General features: G+C 43.5%; 1 protein-coding gene across 1 annotated transcript in view; it reads right to left on the bottom strand.

Moving 5' to 3' along the window:
• Positions 1 to 3094: 3094 nt before the first annotated feature.
• Positions 3095 to 21209, bottom strand: part of ISM1 (isthmin 1) — a 41063-nt gene continuing 22948 nt past the window's right edge. The window contains exons 3-6 of the mRNA XM_064647555.1: positions 13250 to 13517; positions 10075 to 10218; positions 7875 to 7964; positions 3095 to 6229 (exon numbers count right to left, since the gene is read on the bottom strand). Of these exons, the coding sequence (XP_064503625.1) occupies positions 5712 to 6229; positions 7875 to 7964; positions 10075 to 10218; positions 13250 to 13517 (1020 nt within the window). The 3' untranslated portion in view covers positions 3095 to 5711. The remainder of the gene's footprint in view (positions 6230 to 7874; positions 7965 to 10074; positions 10219 to 13249; positions 13518 to 21209) is intronic.

Raw genomic sequence — 21209 nt, 5'->3', positions numbered from 1 at the left:
GACTCCTCCTGTTTCCACACTCTTTTTCTAGCTGTTTGCCAGAGGGGCTGTAAGATGAGGGCTGAGTAGGAGAACTGATGCCCTGAATTCAGGGCATTCAAAGACAGTGGCACACCTTGCCGTGTCTCCAAGCTGTCACTTGCTGGATGCTCTGGAATAGCCAGGACAATTGCTGTGCTGATGGAGCTGTGCTGTTGGGTGTACAAAGCCAAGCTGTGCCATGGTTTGGAGCTGCTCCCCATTGACTGCCTGATGGTAAAGGCTGCCAGGCACAGCAGGACACAGGAAGCCAGGTGTCTGCGTGGTCCAGTACCTTTTCTGTCTCCTTACCTGACTCAAGGAGCCCTACTCTGGCAGGCAGAGATTTTCCAAGGCCAGCTGTGCTCTGGCTCTGTGTTTTGTGGCTGAGCAACATCCACTCAAGAGCTGCCCCTGGGAAGTGGGGAAGGGGGATGGCTGCAGCTGGGATTTGGGGACAAAGAAATGGCCTAAGCACAGCAAATGAGTTAAGCAAATGAGTTAAGCTGTGCAGAGGCAGGAGCCAGCATGGAAGATGGTGCCTGGAGTGGCAGCTTGTTCCCAAGCCTTCTCTGCTCCCCAAACTTTCTGACTCACATCCTGCGTCTACCACCATGGTGTGCAGATGCTGTCCCTTGCTTCAGGCATGTTTCAGATTCATACCAGAGCCCTCCTGAAATCCAGAGTGAAGCACTGTTCCACTCTAAGTGAAGCATTGGTCAGGCCCATCATAAACAGTAAGCTCTGACATTTAACACATGTAATACTGTTTGCCCAGCTTTAAAAAGGAAATATTATCTAAGGACTCCTCTGAAGACTAGAGCCACCCACACTTAGTTGTGTTAGGTTTGGCCAGTTTGCCCCCTGTAATATTGCTATCACTTCCAGAACATAACATGCTGAACCCCTTATAAATTGTGCCATGTACTGAATGAAAACCTTCTCTGTATGTTTGAAAATCCCCCCTGCCCCCAGATCCTTCTCATGATAGAGAATAAATAAAGGAAAAATTTATAACTCCCTGAACTGATAGAAAATTAGCACAGTCATAAAAGGCGTCTGTGGCTGCAGCAGTACAGCTGAAAAGGAAAAATGAATAAACCTGCCACTCAGAAAGTAAAAGGCAGAGCTGAAGAATGACTGCTGCCATTTCAGCCTCCTGGCCCTTCTCCCTCTCTGTGCAAGTGCAAAAATAGCCTCATCCCCCTGTGTAGGCAGCAAGGAAGTTCTGTGCTGTGGGACCCTTCCTGCAGACACCGCTGTACAGCGCATGACTGGAGGATATCCTAAATTAATTTACATAGAATTATAAATATATGCATGTGTGTGTATTTGGTATGAAATATGAAACCAGCGATTTCTTAGCCAACCCCTTAATTTGTCTGAAACAGCGCAGGCATAATGGAAACTGCCCACACATTTTTCCATTAAAAGTTACAAAGGGAAGGGAGGGGGGAAACTGGTGATAGAAAAACACATGCTTGTCTCAGCTGGCACAGAAATGCCACGCAGCCAGGCAGCAACACGCACTCACTCCAGTTTCCTGGGAAAAGTGTCATCTTAATTCCGGTGCTTGCTGGTGGTCTTCCTGCCGATGCCCTCCCTCCTCAGCACGCTGGGGTTTGTGTTTCTGGAGGGGAGGGACATGGCTGTGCTGAGGCCTGTGCAGGTGCACGCAGTGAGCACAAAGAAATCCGAGCTTGTTCGTATCCGTTCTGCAGGTTTCCTCTTCTGGATTAAAAAGAGCCTTGCCATGACACTGCCCCTGATGTGGTATCTGATGGTTGTGTGGGTGACTTGGAGTCTGCAGAGTAGCTGTGCCTGGATGGGTTATGAACAGGCTCCCTGCCCTGCCAGTGTCTTGTCCCTGCTAGGAATGGTATGCTCCAGGTTTCTGAATAGTCTGTCAAACCTGAAGGTGAGTAACTTTCTCCAGGGAGAGATGAATACTGCTGAGAGTAAGCCAGGGTGCTGTGAGCCACACTGGCTGCTGGGCAGGTCTAGGGGTGCCCAGATGGAGAACACAGGAAGGGAAGTAAGGGAAGGCCTTGGGGAGCACCAGCAGCTCCTCAGCAGCAGCTGCCAGGGCCATCACCCCGCACTCCCTCGGACCCTGTGCTCACCACCACAGGTAAGAGACTGTGGCATTAAGGCTCTTTGTGTCCTGGCAGGGGCAGATTCTTGAATGGGAAAAGGCAACTTTCCCCCTTTCCTGCCTTGGACTGGTCTGACCCCACCCAGCTGGAAGTGTCAGGTGCATCGGTGACTCACTGCAACCACCCCAACCACCTCAGCACAGAACTGCTGTGCCTGGAACAGGCAGCCCTGCAAGCTCACCAGCATTTTTCCAAGGAATGCCTTGTGTTGACAGTGCTAACCAGTTTGCACAGCGGGAGGGGGGAAGTGCAGCTGGTAAGTAGTGCAGGGCTGTGGGGATTCGGGGGTGTGTGTATGGTTCTGGTTTTCGCTATATTGTCCTATAACCCATGTGCATCACTGCGGGTTATGGCAGTGGAATTTTGCTGCTCAGCAGCTGTCCAGGCAATGTGAAGCCAGGCCCACTCATCTTTTTAACCATCAAAGGTACGATTCAATCCATTTATGGCTGCCTTGGGGCACTGCTCCACACATCTTTCACAGCAGCTGTGCCAGCTTAAGACGTTCCCACCAACTCAACTCTGAAGCCGTGCTGTAATCTGTATCTGCTGATTGATTGGGGGTTAAAAATAAATTGGATGACTTGACTGCTTCCTTGTTTCAGTTTCCCTGTTCAGTTCTGCTTGTTTCAATCCCCCTCATATCTTTGGTTGAGTGTTCCAATATGCCTGTTCTGTGGTAGTTTGGAAACATAACAGCATCTTCTCCTAAACACTGACCTGTGTCTGTAAGCCACAAACCCTTCCTCAGGTCTAGTTCTAATATGAACAGCTCTATATTTAAGAAACTGAGCAAATTTTGGCCATGGTAAACTCCAGCACCTTGCTAAGGTCTACTACACAAAGTCATTCTAGGTACAATTTTGATCGTTGGAAAGGAGACAAAGAAAATAGAAAAGAAAAAAAAAGCAGCCCAGCCCTGAATGGATCGTAATTTATTATAAAGTAGGACAGACTTTGTTTTTAATAAATACCATTGCTTAAGGTTGCAGAAGTGTGGATATTCTAGATCTGTGCTCCAGAATGCATCCTATGAAACACCTGGTAGGTCCTATCAGAGATTATTTGGCTGCCTCAGAGTTTCCAGCCTTGGCAAATTACAAGCGGTAAGACTTCGTGCGTCATTTCATTTATTAGACTAATTTTTCCTCTTCCCTGACACTTTTTGTGTTATGTTCTGTGTTAACAGTGTAGTAGCATTTCTCAATACCACCATAATTTACTAATCCACAAAGTGCAGGGATGTGTTTTATATTTCAAGAATTGTGATTGCCCTCTCATCTCCCTCCCAGAGAAACCTGAGAATGTTGTTCCCCACACTCCTAAGTGAAGTAAGAAGAAGAGCTTTCTCCCCCATGTTGCAGATACCTGTCTTCCCTATGAAGTGACTGATCCTGGAGTTCCTCGTGCCTTTCATCCATCTGCTGTCAATTTACCCGCTCCGCTTGCTGGTGGCGCCTTCTTATGACCTTGCAAGAATTTACGAAATCTGGTTTCTATAAAAATTAAGGGGTGATCCCCATGTTTACCCTCTTGCTCAACTAACCATGTTTTGTTACTACCAGCTTGTGGTAGAACACATCCACGTCTCCCCCCACCTCCGACTCAAGCCTGTGTCGGGAAGCTCGGATGACTTGGCCGAGGTTTCCAGCTGCTGAGGTTGCCTCAGCAGACCAGCTGAGGTTGCAGATGTGCAGTAGCTTTGCTTAGAGGCCCAGGCTGCTTTTAAATCCCGTGATTTGGACTACCTGGGCAGACCAACACAAGCCTGACCCTGCCCAGACTCGGCGGGGTTGTTGTGCCTGTGTTAGTGCTGGGGGCACCCCATGTCTGTAAGTGGGGTTGCAATCAACCAGACCCGAAATGCCAACAGAGCCAAAGATCTACAGCGTCTCATAGAATCCCGCAATGGTTTGGGTTGGAAGGGACCTTAAATATCATCTATGTGTGTCTGTATATAGCAGAAGGAATTGTCTTGAATCTTTCAGCTCAGGCTGACTGCGACGCCGGTCAGCTTTGCTGCTTGTGTGAGGTTCCACATGCAGGGCACACGTGTGTCAGACCAAATATCCCAAAAATAGGCATTCCTCTGGTAACACTGAGCCTTAGTTTTCCAAATGAAGACACTGACTTGCAGCAAGGCAGTCTTTTGCAGGATGGAACTGTAAGTATTTATTTACCCATGGTGTAATTTTTATCTTTCATAAGAATGCAGGGATGAGCTGCTTAATGACAGGATTATGTATGTATGTACTTTATAAAAATTTGGAATTAAAACCTTTGCCTAACAACAGTCATGTTCTTGGCAATCAAGTTCCATCTACAGAAACCTTTCATGTTAGAGACATATCTCACATGTGAGTTATTGTTACAATTCAATAAATACTTTACAAAAATAATGCTAGCTTTTTAAAAAAATTAAGACATTTTAACTCACCAATAGTTCCTCCCAGAGAGCTTCCTTAAAGAATAGCTACTTCTGTAGGACACTGTGCACTCAGCATAAGAAAAATGGGGAGAAAGGGCTGGTTGCATGCTTTATCCCAGGGAAATTCAACATATGGATTCCACTTTTCCTGTCCTTTAAAAAAATAAACTTCTTTATTTTCTTAAAAGAAAGAAACAAGCAGATCCAAACATTCTTCATATTAAAAACTGGGAAGGAGCTGTGATTTTTTTTTCCTTTGACATGGATTACTTCTCTGGCCTCACTCCTCCAAAGACTCACAGCGTGCTCAGTTTAGAGGTAGCTGCCCTGAAGATCTGCTCCCCAGCATAAGATGGAAACCCTGACAGCTGCAGCTCCATATCTGAGATGGCTCCAAGAGTGGGTTGTTTGTGACTCCACTGCATCGAGACCTTTTCTGGCCTATAGGAAAACCACAGCTACATCTTCCTGCAAGCCTACCCCCCAGATGGACTGCAAAGACCTGAGCTGGAAGGTAACAGGAAGAATTCCAAGAGAAAAATCTCCAGGAATTCTCTGTATTCACTTTTGACTATTACCCTTCCAAAAAAAATTCTTCCCTTCTTAGATATGACTAGTGATGAAATCAATTATGGAGAAAATTGATGGTGTAGGTGCATTAATCTTGTAAACCATTCCCATATGGAAGAGTACATTCTTCAATCCTATTGTTTATAACAACTTTTAAATATGTGCCTCCTCAGCTGGGGCCTTGGGGCCTGATGGTGAAGGCAGCTGCCCACCCCCCAGCTCCCCATTATGTTACAGTTGGGAAATAAAATGAAATGCACATTATTACATGAATGTTATTGCAGTATAAAATCCTACCAGGACAAGATTTATGTACGTCTGTATGTAAAAATAGGTGTGTGTGAGATAGAGAGATATGTGTTTATAAATTACACACACTGTGAAAAATACTTATGTATTATATTACAACTATATACATTCATTAGAAAGGATCTGATCAACCCCTGTCAAGGAGCCAATGCAGCAGCCACCACCAGTTCTTTGGCATCCAGGAAACGAATGCTACTTTGTGTCTGAATTTTCTGAGGAGGAAAACCTTCTCAGTATTCCCTTGCTTCTTGAAATTGCTTGTAGTAGTCCTCATCTGAGGGGTTTTCTGTGCACTTCTGCCCATTGTTGGGAGGCCGGGCCTCGTTATAGCGGCTCCAGTCCCCTTTGCATATGATCCAAGGCAGAATGTCCACTTTGTAATGGAGTTCTGCTGAGAATTCAATGCTGATCAGGTTTGGTGTGCCTGCCCCCTTCCCTCTGGTGATCAGCTGCATGTTGTCATCATAGCAGCAGTGCTGTGCTGCCAGTGTTGTGCTTTCCAGAGAGAGCATGGAGCGGATGCAGTATCGTGCCGTGGGCTTATAGATCTCCAGTTTTTCCTTCGGACCACTTGCATCTTTCCAGCGAAAGTTTTTCCTCTTAAGGCGATCGTAGATCTCAGCAGTGCTGTAAGCAACTTCTCTGGGGTAGGAGCACGGGCAGCTGGGAAGATCATTGACCACTTTGTGCATATATTTCTTCAGGAACTCGCTCTTGCAGCTCATCCATCTTTCACAGCTATCAGTATCTGGTTAAGGGCAGGAAATGGAAACTTAAGATACATTATGCAGCATCCCAGTTGGTGTGATCAGTGATAACAAATGAGTAAAGCCTAACTGTCCAGCACCAGTGCTTTGCTTTAGAAAGAATGGGCAGCCACAGTTTGCTGCCCTGCCTGCAGTGTGTTAATGTGCTGTCTTGTCAGATAAAGAAATCACACCTGTGACTGACTTTAGGGCCTCAGGCAATGCTAGTCTGGAGTTACAGTGCAGAACCAGGCCACTCAGAATCTGTGGCATTTCTTCTACCTGGCAATTTCTAATTAAGCTGGTGATATCCCCAGGCAGCACAAGAGACACTATTTGGGTTTAGGAGCAAAAGAAACAGGGAAATCACAGTGATTTGGTGCCAGTCAGAAGACACTCACCTGGTAAGTGTCAGATGTTGAAGGATCAAGTTTCTCATGACAATAAAGATTCCAAGATGGCAAACAAGGCCTGTATTACTTTTCCTGAAGTTTGTTTTAATCTCTAATTCAGTCTTTTTTTTTTTTAAACTAACAAATACTTTTTTCTATTTGGTCTCCAATTCCCCCGAAGGGGTATTTCAAGCATCTGTAGTTCAAACATGGAGACTGACATCTTAGCTGGCAAATGCGGCCAAAAGTGATTCAGATTCTAAAAGGGCATATGTGACATAAAATCAGAGTGGCTGTACATTACGAGGATTTAATGGCACCAGAGCCACGACATATAGCTGAGATTAAAGAGATTTATAGACCAGTAGCATATTTAATGCTAGCACTTTATTATTTTGCAAGAGTCTTGGGAGAATCCAGTTAAACATCTCCTACATAAAACATTATTTAAGGTGTCTATATCATGCCATGGGCTGTCAAAACCCCCCTGCATATCTCGCTCCACACTTATTTAACATGACTCTGCAGTAGAGTAACTAACCGGGACCTAAAACTCTTACAGCAAACATTCTTGCAAAATATTTACTTAGTGATCTGTGTCCTGTTTTTCTATCTCCTTTAAGAGTCCTGTCCTGGCTGTCATTAACTATTGTGCTCTGACACCATGGGAGGGAGGTGCTGGGTTACACTATTTGTTCAATTAGTCCAGCATCCAGTGTCTCCGAGTGGCCACACTAAGGATTCATTGGAGGGATGAACTCAGAACGTTACAGAGGTTGGGCTGAGTTTTAGACACATCAGAACCAACCCATGCACTATAAAATTGCAGCAGCAGCACACACAGCTATAAAAGCTATGCATGCTCATAAAAGTCATTGCCTTTTTTTTTTTTTATGTGACAGCTGTATCTAAAATGCTTTTATAGTGTCTTCCATTCAAGGCTATTTCAGCAAAATGCTAAAGCGTGTTTGATTTTTTTTCCCCCCTCTATTAGTGTGGAGCCTTACAGCTCTCTTCTGAATTAGGACAGAGAATAACCATTTTATAATGAAAGAAGTACAGGAATTTGCTAAGACTTAAGAAGAGAAAGATTCTATGACTGAAGCAAACTAAGGTTCAGGTCATAAATATAATAAGCAAGACAATAAATAGCTGTTATTACTGACATTTTTAATGGTAAGCTCAATATCTTGGTCCCAAGAAAAACCTAAGGAAGTCTCTTATCTGTTACTGAAAGATTGACTAGGCTGCTTACCAACTTCAAACAGTTTGGTGGCATTGAAGTCTTCACTCCCTGCAAGCAAGCTCACCTCCGTGGCAGCTGTCCGGAAGGTGTCTTCAATCCCTAAGACAAACACGTGTTAGAGGTGCTGGCATTTTCCTATTAAAACACAATGGAATCAGCTGCCTCCTCACCATCCCCTCCTTCCCCAGGCTCTGCAAGGTGCTTTTGTCTGGCAGGGAAGCAGTCTGAAGTTGCTGCTGGATGGAGTGTTCCTTTAAAAGCATAAGGACTGAGGAGTCTGTGGTGTTAGGAAGGTAAACCAGAGATATCCACCTGGAGACAGGTGGATAAGTTCATCTCTGTAAGCGGGCAACCATTTTTCAGGAATTACAAGGAGGAACGATGCTGTTACAAGGTGACTGGTGATTGTCGGCCTCTCCCAGTGCCAGGGAGTTGAAAGGTGTGAGCAGATAAAACTAAACTCATCAAGCAATTCCATCCTCACCCCTTATAGCTACCTAATAAAATATCAGGATCTTAATATATCAGGATGTTCCAGCAACCTCCAGTTAAGTGTTTGCTATCAGTAGAGACACACAGAGATTGCCAGAAAAATGTATTAATTGATCTTGCCAAAGTAAACATCCTTTTGTTGCTGCTTTAGTCCAGCCTGTAGGGCAGCCTAATGTTTCCCTAATGTTCCTGTGCCATGTAGCCTTAAAACAAATATCTCCCCAAAGAAGCATTTGAACAGGTTTGGGTTTTTTTTTTTCCTCTCCATTGAATTAAAGATCTCTAAAGAGAGCAGAAAGATCTTTAATATATGATAACTATATGGTTAATAATGAAGTCTATTCACCATCCATCTCCTTGCCAATGAACTTTCTCCTGATCTCCTGAACTGGGGCATAATAGTGGCTTGCAAAGCTTCAAAACAGCCTCAGGCCACTGTTCAATAAAATTATCATAGGGTTTTGCCTTAACTGCAGCACTAGATGCAGAATAATAGATACCCAAGAACCCATTACAAGGCAGTAATTCACTGCTGGAATTATAAACAGCAGAAGCTGAGCTTTGCCCTTGTAATTTTAAAAATGTCAGCACAGCCTCAAAGAGTGAATATATTTTTCTTGCTGATCGTTGGAGGTCTGTTATATGACATAATATATTCTTTCAAGTTTGCCACTGTTTGATGCTAGCTGCTAATAAATACTGGAGAATATAACTGGAGGCTACATGCTTTCTTCTGGTATTAACCCCTTATTATTGAGGTTTTAGGATGTATGAAGGGCATCCAGAAACAATTTTCTCCTGAACTGCCTAGCAGCCATTGCCTTGCAACGGAGACACACATCTATCTGTGAGTGAGAAACTTCTCTCTAACTCTCTCACCGAGTCTGCTAAGACTCCTCTCCAGCACTTCTGACATTTTACTTCTGACATTTCCCATTAAAAAAGGCCTGACCTCCAGTTTAAGAATTTCTGCCTTTCTGAGTCATAAAGTAAACTCGGTGTAATGCAAACAGCCATGGCTTGCTTTCACTGCTCTCTGATCTTGGGAAGTAATGAACTTGCACCCATCCCATGTGTTGTGGCAGCTACTGCATGACAAACTGGTCTAAATCCAAACACACAGCACCATTTAAAGAACATCACGGGAAAGTTTTCCATAGCAGCTTTAAATTTTTATGATGTAGGTTTGAGCGCTCAGCCCTGCTTTTGCCAAAGTGAAGACTGTGGGATAGTAAGGACACTTTAAATGTCGATGCGTGTGGATGGGTAGGAGCCATATTTTCTGAATATATTCAAGCCAAAACTATACATTCCTTCATCCCTGCTCATCATGCAGGCATTCCCATTCACTGCACAGCAAAACAGGGGCTCACTGAGGTAACAGCACAGCTGCTGTGAAATTCTAAAACGAATACAAATTTGTTTTAAGAGAGTAGATGACATCCTTTGGAATAAAAAATGCCTGTGTGCAAAATGACCTAAAGAAAGCCTGTACTTGTCTTTTAAGTCCCAGGGGATAGTGGACTGCATATACCAGCATATTATTACTATGAAAGGACCTGCCATTTCATAAATGGCGTTGAAAACCAGCGTGCCTTTTCCCACCGGAACTCTTACCTTGCCAGGGAACAAACAGGCCCTGGTCTTTGTGTCCAGGAGCTCTGAGATCACCTCTCCCCACTCCCCCTGACAGCAGTTCACGTGAACACGAGCACACCTGGGCAGTTGGGCCTGTCACAGGTCCGGGACTCGGTGGCTGTGCAGGCGTATCCGCAGGACCGCGTCCGCTTCTGGTTCCCGCTCCCGCAGGTGACGCTGCAAAGGGACCACGGGCTCCAGTCGCCCTCACCGTCAATATAATCTGTGCAGGAACAAAGATGAGGAAGGAAATGAAGAAACAAAAACCCTACTGCCCAAAAACTACTGTGTAGTGTTTTTTATTACGAAGGCAAAAACAAGAATGGGTTCCAGATGTCTCTACCTGAAGCTTGGGCTGAACGCCAGGCGCAAGCCTGCTGTTTAAATGGTTTTCACACTTGATGCTCCTCAGGGAAATGCATGCAACATTATTTGAAAAAATATTTCCTTTCTCTCTTGACCTTTTGTCAGCTGAGAATCCTCAGCTGCAAAGCTGGGTCTTGAACTAACAGTCTATTCACATAATTTTCTTGCATATAGGAACATGTTTGCTGACCACAGCCTAATCAGGCACGGGATAAATTAAGTTTTCTTTTTTATCTTTTCAAAACACACAGAAATAGCACAACAGTACTCACTTAATTAATTTTTAGGGCAAGATGCGTGTTGGGCTGTGGGAAGCTGGGGGTCATGCATGAAAATTGCAATTTTGCTTTTCAGTCCTTTGAACAGGGAACAGATATTTCAGGAATACTGCTATGAGTACAGGGAACCACATACACATTTTGCACTGAGAGTGACATGCAATTTGTAGTGTTTCATGTGAATTATTAAATAACATCAAATCTAACTGTTTAAGCAAATCGAACTCTTTATTAGCAGGCACCTTCTGAAAATGAAACATGACTTCATTTTCTTCTGGTAGAAAGCCAAAGGCACAGGATACCAAGTCTGCACCACCACAGCTCGGTGCCCCTGTAAGTATCTAAACCCCTCAGCACTAGTCTCCTCTGTTTGCTGTTGCACATCCCACCTGGTGAAGGCCACCAAACAGAGCCCATGAACAGATCCCAGTTGTCTTGCCTCCCTTAGCTGAGGGAGGAACATTTGGCTTAATGGTTACCTCCGTGACCCACAGGAGATATTTAACTGCCCTGTGATCATAACTTGCGGCTGTAGCTCCTTTGGGTTACGCCAGCACTGGTAGCAAAGCAAAATCTGGTTCAGTGGCTTTGAGCCAGCCCTGCTCCACAGCTATAGGTGAGAGTACCTAAGCTACACAAGACCCAGGGACAGATCCCTGCCTTCCCTGGCCTCTGTGCTACACGTCATTCCCGCTCCCCCAACAGCCCTGCTGTCTGTGGGCTTCCTGAGCTGGTTAGTAGAACATGTAACTTGATTTGTACCATATGTAATGACTGACGACAACTCTGTGGGGTGCTATTAAACATTTATTGCCAGGAGTATGGGAAGGTTATATATCTCACTCGTAGCAAGCTGCCTGAGATGTGAGTTCCCCGTGGCAGAGGCCTTATGTGTTTCTCCTCCTTTTCTTACGTGGCTGACAACTGGGAAGCCACCACACTGGAATCAGTGTCCACGGTGTGATGAGGACCATGGTCAGCATCGATGTGTAAGACCCGTGGTTCTGGGATTTGCCAACAGGTAGGCACTACAACAGTCTGAAAAGGCATCAGATGTCTTAGGAAAATGTGATCTGCCCTCTATGCCTGGCTCTTCTCTCCTGTCCAGGTCTTTTCCAACTCTGAGTTTTTTCTCCCTGTGGCTGGCAATGAATAGGGCAGGTGAGCAGGTGCAGTGCCTGTCAAAGAGGCTTGGAGGCCCAGGAAGGGCAAGCAGAGTGTGCAGGGATTTTTGGTAGGGCAGGAGCAGGGAGACAGAGCCATGAAAGGGATGATGAGCAGGTCAATGGGAGGAATGAGCTTCAAAGCCCCACAGGGGCAGGATCTGCTGCTACATCCTCCTGGACAAGGCCAATGGCATGTGGCATTTTAGGTTAGTCAGAAGGCCAGGAGCTTTTCCAATTAATAGGATGGTGTGCAGCAGAGAGCTCTAGGAAAAGTTTTAGACCTATCTACCTAGTGTTTCCACTGCATTATGAAACACATTATTGAATATATCACATTAGATTTTCAGCTGGAGCTCAACCTGTTCTTCCTATTTTTGTATTTGTAATTCTTACTATTTTTTTTCCTACCACAATTACTTGTGAAAGCAATTTTATTTAACTTAAATGAATAACTACCTAAGATGTGAATTCTTGGCAATAAACCCATCCCACAAATAAATGTAGGTGCAAAATGAAGGGATAGACTTCAATCTTCTGGCCACAAAATTTAATACATATGTATGTGTTTAAAGAGACCATTCCAAAAAAAAAGGCTCTTCTGATTGTTAAGGCTCTAGGATTTAAAGTTAACCAAATCACAGGAAAAATAAGACTGAATCAGTGCATGACAGCCACGCTGGAGAACACAAAAGTGCCAGGGTAAAAGTACTGTGGTTTGGAAACTTCGTTCTGACTAAAAGTTGCCTGTATTTACATTCAACTTAAATCCAAGGGGCTCTGAGCTTCCTGTGAGCACAGTTTAGCTCACCTCCCTTGAGTCATTCCCACGTGGATGGTTACAGCCCATCAGGGCAGTGAATAGCTGTAGCTCCTCTCTGTTTCTAGTTTCTGCAACTGTTTCATACAACAAGCTGAAAACAATTGTTTTTGCTGTGACACATCTGGAAGAGAATTACACACGCAAATACACAATGTTCCTGCTGCATATGCCACTCCCCACACATGCACCAACATAATTAATCTTATTTGTGTATCCACCAAATACTACCACGTTTTAGATCTTGCTTATTTATCCAACAGTTGTATTTTGGTTCCCAAACCACCGCACGATTCTAAATTTGTACTTACCCTTACTCTAAAAATAAATACGAAACCTTGTTTCCTTTGCTTTCAAAAAAAGCACACTTTGGACTAAAAAAAGGCCCTCTTCTGGGATAACTGGTATGATTTGCAAGATTATAGACTTACTAGTGGAATGCAGCTACCACAGTACAGCTTGTGCATCTGCACAGATTTGTATTTAAAAGCTGATGAACAAAAGCCACATGGTGAAAAATTCTATTTTGCTTGGCCTGCTCTCAGCGATGCCTCACCATTCTCATTTCCCCCAAGCTCGTTTTTACAATCCCAAGGTGCCCATGAGAGGCCTGGAACGCAAACTCACCATACTCTGGCTGCTCCTTGGACTCGAATGTCCGGTGACCGGGTGCATGACCATCCCACCCACCGAGAGGGTTTAGGAAGTTGCTGTCCTCAGTAGTGCTGTCATACTTGTAGTCCTGGTCACCACTGCTCATGCGAGTCAAGGTGGAGGACCTCTGCCACCAGCTCCTCCAGTCAGGTGATGGGACTGGCCAGCTGGGCTTGCTGCTCTCCTTCTGCAGATCCTTGTCTGTCTCGGTGTCGGGGCCATCCACCACTTCAATGGTAACCTGTGGGGTTCAAAACAGGCCAGCCTGGCTGTCAGTACCTCCTCCTGGTCAGTGGGAAACTTTCTATACAGCAAAGACAAATGCCTGGTGCTGCCTTGCAGAGGGGCTGCGCGACACCGTCGGGTTCACGTGTTTTGAACCATCTGGGGATTACTGAGCCCAGAGATATGCGGCGGCTGAGTGGTTCCTTCTGCTACCTCTGCTGAATCAGACCTTGGAACAAAGGCTAGGAAAAATCCTGCACAAAATAATAACCCATGCTGTGCTTAAACCTTTGCAGAAGAGTTTTCTGCCTTATGGGGAAAAGATGTTTAGAGCTGAACATACACGAGCAGGAAAAAGAAAACCAAATCTGTACTCTAATTATGCTGAGCCTGAATTTGAGGAAAGCATGAAGCACATGAGAGTGCAGAGCCCATTCCGAGGACTTGGACTGACTCAGGACAGGGCTAAGTAAACCCATGAGTGTGAAGGTGAAGATGCAGAGCCCAGGGAATCTCGGGGTTTGCATCTGTCTTGCCCTCTGGCAGCAGCCCAGCTGTTACCGCTACATGAAACCACACTCTGAGGCAATGATGGGAGTCAGCAGCTCCTTTGACCATCAACTTGCTGCAAAGCCCTATGAAGTATGTCCTTTTTTCATGCTGGAGAGTATAATGACCTGTTATGGTCAACCTGTTTATGGTTTCTACAGAAGTCCAGAGCCAAAATTCAAAGTTTGCTGCCCCATTCCCTCACAGACATCATGAATGTAAATATGATTCTGTGTAGGAGAAACACTTGATTGTTGCTTTTCTGTGCTGAACAATGTGTAATTGTGAAGTTCTTGGATGAACACTATGTGTGCACATAGGTGGCTATTCAAGTAGAAGCAGGGACTAGCCATTGGAAGCCTTGGCCACAGGTAACTAATAAAATGCTCTGATGTTTCATCTAACGTGGTTCAGGGATTACGTTGGACTGGCTAAACAATGAGAAATGGCTTTCAGATATGTCTGTGAAGTTGAATAGAGGCATTCTCAATGTTTTATAGATTTGCAAAGCAGTCTTTCAAAATCACGTTGTAAAAACCCAGAAAAAACCAGAATAACATACTATTATGCTAAAAAAGTCATTTAAGTGGCTCTGTGGATGTGCACCGTGGATAAAAAGTTAGTTTTATACAATTCTTATTAGTAACATCACAAGACACTCACAAGAGAAAGAAAGAAAAGGTCACAGCCACCTGAAATCTCCAGAGGAGTGTGACATAGGAATCAAAGCAGAAGTGCTGCCATATCTTTGTAGCTGCAGGTACAGACAATGCCCACATATCCTTTTTTTGGAGAAAGGAGATTTTGAACCTATTTCACGCTTTGCATTTGACCACAGACAAAGCCATTGAAATGAAACAACTTTGAGGATACTATGAAGGTCCACTGGGAGACAGGGCAAGAGCAAGGGAAAGTGCAGTTGTCAGCCTAATAGCATCTTTACACAAGAGGGATTTCACTCCCAGGCTACACATGGAATTGGAACGATTACTTCATTAAACCTCAGTTTCTACAGACCAAGAATTAAAATGGATTTCATAATTTCGAAAACATCGGGGTTAGTTCAGGGATTCAGAATTGCTGCATCTATCCAAGCAAAACAGAGTTTTCACAATAAGTGAAAGGAAATCACATTACTGAGCGGTAAACACTGCACTGCTGGCCAGCAGTGGGGCTTTGCTGCTCCCCACCTGAAAATTAGCACGACTCCAGTACTTTGGTAGCAAGTATTTTTAAGACCACACCAACTCTGTAAGCAATGACTCAGCAAAGTGGAAAGACCAAACAAAACGAAAAACCCAAACCAAACCCTCTGATAAAAACCAATGATAATCATTCCATTTGCTCTGCTAATCTGCAGTTGCGTGACAGTCAGTCAGTGTGAACTCGCATTATTTCAGCCTGAATAACCATAGGGATTTGATTTTAAATACTAATTAACGATGCCAAGTCGGTTTAAGGAAAAGAGGGTTTGTAGGGACAGAGAAACTCCTGTAGAGTTTGGTGCTAACACTGGTGAGGAAAGGCAGGTGGAACACACACACTTCCAGCATCATCAGACTTCATCAGACCTTCAACTGCACTGTCACTAGTTTACTTTCAAGACATACCTGTGCAATCAGATATCCCTTTCAGTCTGTTTTTACCATTAAGGAAGCTTATCACAAAGGCCTTTAAAAGGAGTTTTCCAACATACAGACTATTTAAAAACCCCAAAATAGCAAAAGTAAAATGCAATGTGGTAGCCTGACGCACACCTGTGTCCCTCTCTCTGCTGCTTTAAGTTTTGGTTACCAAGGTGTTTGCTTAATATGTAGCATAAAAACCATGGAGTGAAAGAAACTCTATAAAGAATCCTGGGATTGTCTGGACTGCCACTGTCAGAAATGAGGAGGCAGCTTCAGTCAGCTCTGTTGCAGATTTTGCAGGGACTTGGCTGTGCTCTGCCCAGTTCCGTTTAACTTTATGGACCTTCCAGAGGCAGGGAGGAAATCAGTGCCTAATCCTAGTAATCCCTCCATCACAGGACCTGAAAGTTAGGGCAGAGGTGTGAGAAGAGGCTGTTGCTTCAGGCAAACAATTGCTCCTCTATCCCAGTGTAAAATTTGGAAAAAATCAGCATTCATTGAATTCTTCCTAGTACTTAGGGATAGACTTAACACCATTAGTCCATGGCTGTACATATATATATATATATATATATATATATATATATATATATATATATATATATATATATACATACATACTTGTACATATACAGGGTCCTCAAACATGGAACTTGTTTGATCAGTTTCTATACTGGAGGCTGTTTATATGAAGGAAAAAAGAAATCAGATCTAGAACCAGAATCATAAAAAGCAGGCATTTAGAGCAGCTCTGGAAGAGTTTTCATGCTCTATAGCTATTCCAACAAAAACATGTCCCTCTTAAAAATTAAAAAATAGATCTGGTTTAGTATTTCTATCTTGGAGCCGGTTTCAAAGACTGATTTCTTCTTTCAGTGATTATCAAAACTGTAAAGATTTTATTTTCCCTCAAGCTTCCCAAAATGTCTGTGGTAACACAGTTCTTGTATAAATCCACAATCATCCCCAGAAGTATTCAAACCTAAAATGAAGCCACTCCGTTTATGGTTGTATAAGCTATGAATTAAGGACATTCCTCTAAAAACTGTTAAAAGCAATTGGTGTAGGTATGTTAAAACAACAAATTTGCAGTCAATTTTTAATGAAACAAGTGTATCAAGCACAGATGTCTTCAGACACCAACATCCAATTTTCTCCTGGCCAAAAATATACAGAAGATAAATATTATCCCCGCCTGTTGGAGCGCACAAAGAGTTCTGTGTTCTTCATCCTGTTTACTGAGACAATGTTTTTGAATTCACTTTACTGGTGTAAACACTGCTCTAAGCAACTGGAAGATTATGTTTCAAGAAAAACTACATTTACAATATTGTGCAAGCAGTGGATCCTATGATATTTCTGTCCTTTGTTTCTTTCGTGCAATTGATGCATATTCTTAATGCAGAACTTGCCATTCTGTAAAGATGAATCTGTGCAAGTTAGCAATGAGGTAACTACAACAGGAGAATAGAAACGAGTTCATTATAAGAGACTACAATGGTAAAATTAGCATTACACCACTTAACAACTTCAATTAAGATGCCATCAGTAATGATACCAATTTACTTTTGATTGTCTCATGTCACTTAGGACAGTTTTCTGGACTTGATGGAAAGTGAAGGACCCTCAAAATCTGCTAGGAGCAAAAAGGACAAAGTGACTCAAACCCCGAAATTTATATTTTACTGCTGTCAATCCTATTTGTAATCTTTGATGGGCCAAACTGAACTCCAGAGAGCTCTGAATTTAGCACTCTGCAGTGAGCTCATATTACATACACCATGACATTAAGAAAACTGCACAGAGGTAGCAACAGTTAAACCACTTTCAATACCAATTTCTGGTAATCTCTCCAGCTTGCCAGAGGACTAGCTAGATCCTGAAGGCTACATCAGTGCTTCCAGTGCTTTGCTACCACCTCAAATTATTAAGCCTTACAGAAATCACAAGAAACAAGCACTACTGGAGCCTTCCAGTTCTCCCTGTGCTAAATTAGAGGTGAGACTTACTGGTCAGATACTATTGAGTCTTTTGTGATAATACCAAGAGGGTGTTGCTTTCTAATGCAGTGAAACCAGCAGCTTCAAATGACAAATATAAAATGATATTTAAAAAACACATCTCATATAATGTGTGAAAAGTGACACACGGTATAGGTGGAGGTGAGGGAAGTGGCCATGGGGAAGAGTTAATTTGAAATCTGCAGTTCTTTTTTAAAAGCAGATCATAAAGCCTTATTTGTAGCTGTGCATGTTCCCAAAGTGGGTGGATCTGGGTGGATGTTTTTTTAAGAGAAGGTAGCAACTGGAGATATTGAAGAGAGAAAATAGGTAACAAACAGATAACAGATAGATAACAAATTGATAACAAACAGATAACAAACAGGTAACAGATAACAAAGCTAACACAGCAACACTGGAGTGGCATGACTAGTGGCTATAGCCACAGGCTTCATGCAAAATTATAAAGATGACAAATGACCAAGCAGGCAGCACTAACTTCTGGCTTCAAATCACTCCTATGAATTACTACCAATCCTGTGACTCAAAGCAAGGATAAAAATCCCAACAGATTTAATCATACACTGATTTACTTCAGTTTTCCAGGGCACATCAACATGGTTTTAGACAGGAATCCTGTCTGTTTCTGTGCAGGTTTCACTTGGAACTTGTCACCTCATCCAAAATGTTTAACACATCCATCACAACTGGAGCTCACCCAGTTGTGTTTCAGGTCTATTGGTCGTGAGGCTTGACCAAGATTCAAGTTCTCTGAAGAGCATTAATACCAACCAAATGCCCTCATTGCCCAGAGAGGTTGTGGACTCCCCATCCTTGGAGGTGTGACCAGGCTGGAGGGGGCTCTGAATAAACTGATCTAGTGGAAGGTGTCCCTGCCCATGGAAGGGTGGTTGGAACTAGATCTTTAAGGTCCTTTCTAACCCCAAACCATCCCATGGTTCTGTGAGTTTTCCCTTTTCTGCTCATTCATCATGGTGTTGAGCACTGCTAGGGAAGCAGCAAAGCAGTGGGACAACAGAGAGCAGCACACTACCTGCACCTGTTACAGCCCACAAGCCTGGGAAACCAGCAGTAAAAAGGAAAAGAGAGGGACAAGAACAAAAGTTCACTTGCAAGTTGAAACACCTGGCTCCAAAAAGAGGGTCGGCTGCAAAGAGCAGATGTTGTAGAAGGCTGCTTGGAACAGACAAGAGAAACCCATCAGAAATGGAAAATAGGCAGGTTCCTGTACACCTCCCACGTGACATCATTCTGCTACTCAGGGGTAAAAACAGTTCCTTCTCTGAATAATAACCCTGCCCAATTACAAGGTCTGCATAGGCATCCCTTGGCTGGTTCATCAAATGAGTGCAAACCAAGACAAAAGGGATCTTCCACTTGAGAAAGGAGATCTGAAGAAAATGCGTAATTACTTTTTGTAATCACATTCTCATCCAGAGGTCTTCCAGGCACTGACAGAGTTGTTAAAATGACAAAAAAGAAGCAAACAAAATACCCCAAACCAAAGAGCCAGGCTTTGCTCAACAGTAGCTACTGCGGTTACTCTCAAACAATCAGTGTGGAAGCAACACTAAAGCCTAAAATGCCACTTGAAAAGATGGGAGATTTTACAAGGCTAGAACACCACAGGAAGGCCAGTAAGTGTTGTCCTGGTCTTGCATGCAAAGAATCAAGTTGCATTTGAATTACTGCAGCTCTGGCTGTTTTTTCTGAGGGTTTTCCAGTCTGCTGTACTTATATTTGATTATTTATCATCTGATAAATACAGCAGTACCTGGGGTGTATGGTAGCTTTCTGAATTCCTGTGATGGTGTTCTGATATTCACCACTTCTCCCCTGAAAGAAGACACACCAGGGCATCATACAGCAAGTGCCATCTCACAGGAACCAGATAAGGAATGGCCACAAAGACAACTCACTGGAGTACCTTTTCCACCTGCTTTATCGTCTGAAATCTATGTCTCTTCCTTAGATATTTAAAATTTCCAGGTACAATTTCCTTCAAAAAATGTTATTTTTGGTCTAGGAAAGTTTATACCCCAGGAGAAGGGAAAAGAGGCTATGAGTTTTTGAAAAGAAAATGTGGCAATTGTGCTATCTTAACACATAGGCTTTTTTTTTTTTCTCCTTTCCAACCTCACGGTCCCAGGAGGACTTTTAAATCAACACCCCCAGGAATGTAACTTCCATAGTCTGAAGCCATTGTGCAAAAAGACAAATGAACATCTATTCTACTCTCACCTGCCAAACAGCTGATGAGAAATTTGCAAGTCAACAAGTGTCACTATTTCTATTCAGGTCAATATGGTAAAGAGCAAGAGTTCACTATAACCCTATTTTTCTAAAAGAATAGGCCACCTTTTATGGCCTTTAGGCAAAGAAATAAACTTTCTCTGACTCTGCAAGGAATTGATGGGAGTTTTATTTCCATGAGGCTTGACCTACTGCAGGACTGTCAACCAGGAATTTAAAGAACTTTTGTATATCCCTATTTACACACCTAAGTAAGCAGAATAAATGCAGAGTAAATATAATGCAGGACTTAGGGAGTCTGTTTCTGAAAGAGCTCATCCTTGTACACAAGAGCTCTGAGATCAATGTTGCCCAATGTTTTCCAGTTTACAGGACTAGTCTTCCCGATTCTCAGAGTCCAGCAAAACTGCTGACACAGTTGCTGACACATTTCCAAGATCAGGTGGTGGAAAAAGAGGTCATAGCAGCAGCAGTTACTACAAAGACAAGCCAGGGAACTGTTTCCATCTCTTTTATCTATTCCCTGGGTCTAAACATCGTGTGCTGTTACCAATCAGAGAAGGTTTTTGTTTCTTCCTGTCCTTCTCTGTGGTTTACATACTGTTCAAATAACGATGTACATTATTTACCTCATGCCACAATCTGTGGCCCTTATAGATTCCCAACCGTACCTTCCTAAGGCTTTCTGAAAGGGTTTTCCTACCTAGTGTGAGAGATGTATTCAGTCACCACACGTTGAACATGTTTCCTACCTTGGCCCCTCAAGTATTAGACTCACACCTGACCCAAATCTGTGAGGCTTCTAAATGTTGCAAGTCATCTGTGGTGAGTGCAATGGAGTGACAACGTGAAGGCAGCTTGTTCTCATCCAATCACAGAATCATGGAATGGTTTGGGTTGGAAGAGACCTTAAGGATCATCTTGTTCCAACCCCTTGACATGGGCAGGGGCACCTCCCCCCAGAACAGGTTGCTCAAAGCCCCATCCAAGCTGGCTTTGAACACTTGCAGTGATGGGGCATCCACAGCTTCCCTGGCCAACCTGTGCCAGGGCCTCACCACCCTCACAGTAAAGAAATTCTTCCTAAAACTAAGCTAAACTTACCCTCTGTCAGTTTAAAGCTATTCCCCCTTGTCCTATGACTACATGTCCTTGTAAAAAGTCCCTCTCCAGCTCTCTTGTAGCCCCTTTAGGTACTGGAAGAGGCTCTAAGGTCTCCCTTCTCTTCTCTAGGCTCAGCAGCCCCAGCTCTCTCAG

Source organism: Pseudopipra pipra, chromosome 3, assembly GCF_036250125.1.
Source record: "Pseudopipra pipra isolate bDixPip1 chromosome 3, bDixPip1.hap1, whole genome shotgun sequence".
Lineage (NCBI taxonomy): Eukaryota > Metazoa > Chordata > Aves > Passeriformes > Pipridae > Pseudopipra > Pseudopipra pipra.
This window is presented reverse-complemented; position numbering and strand designations above follow the sequence as displayed.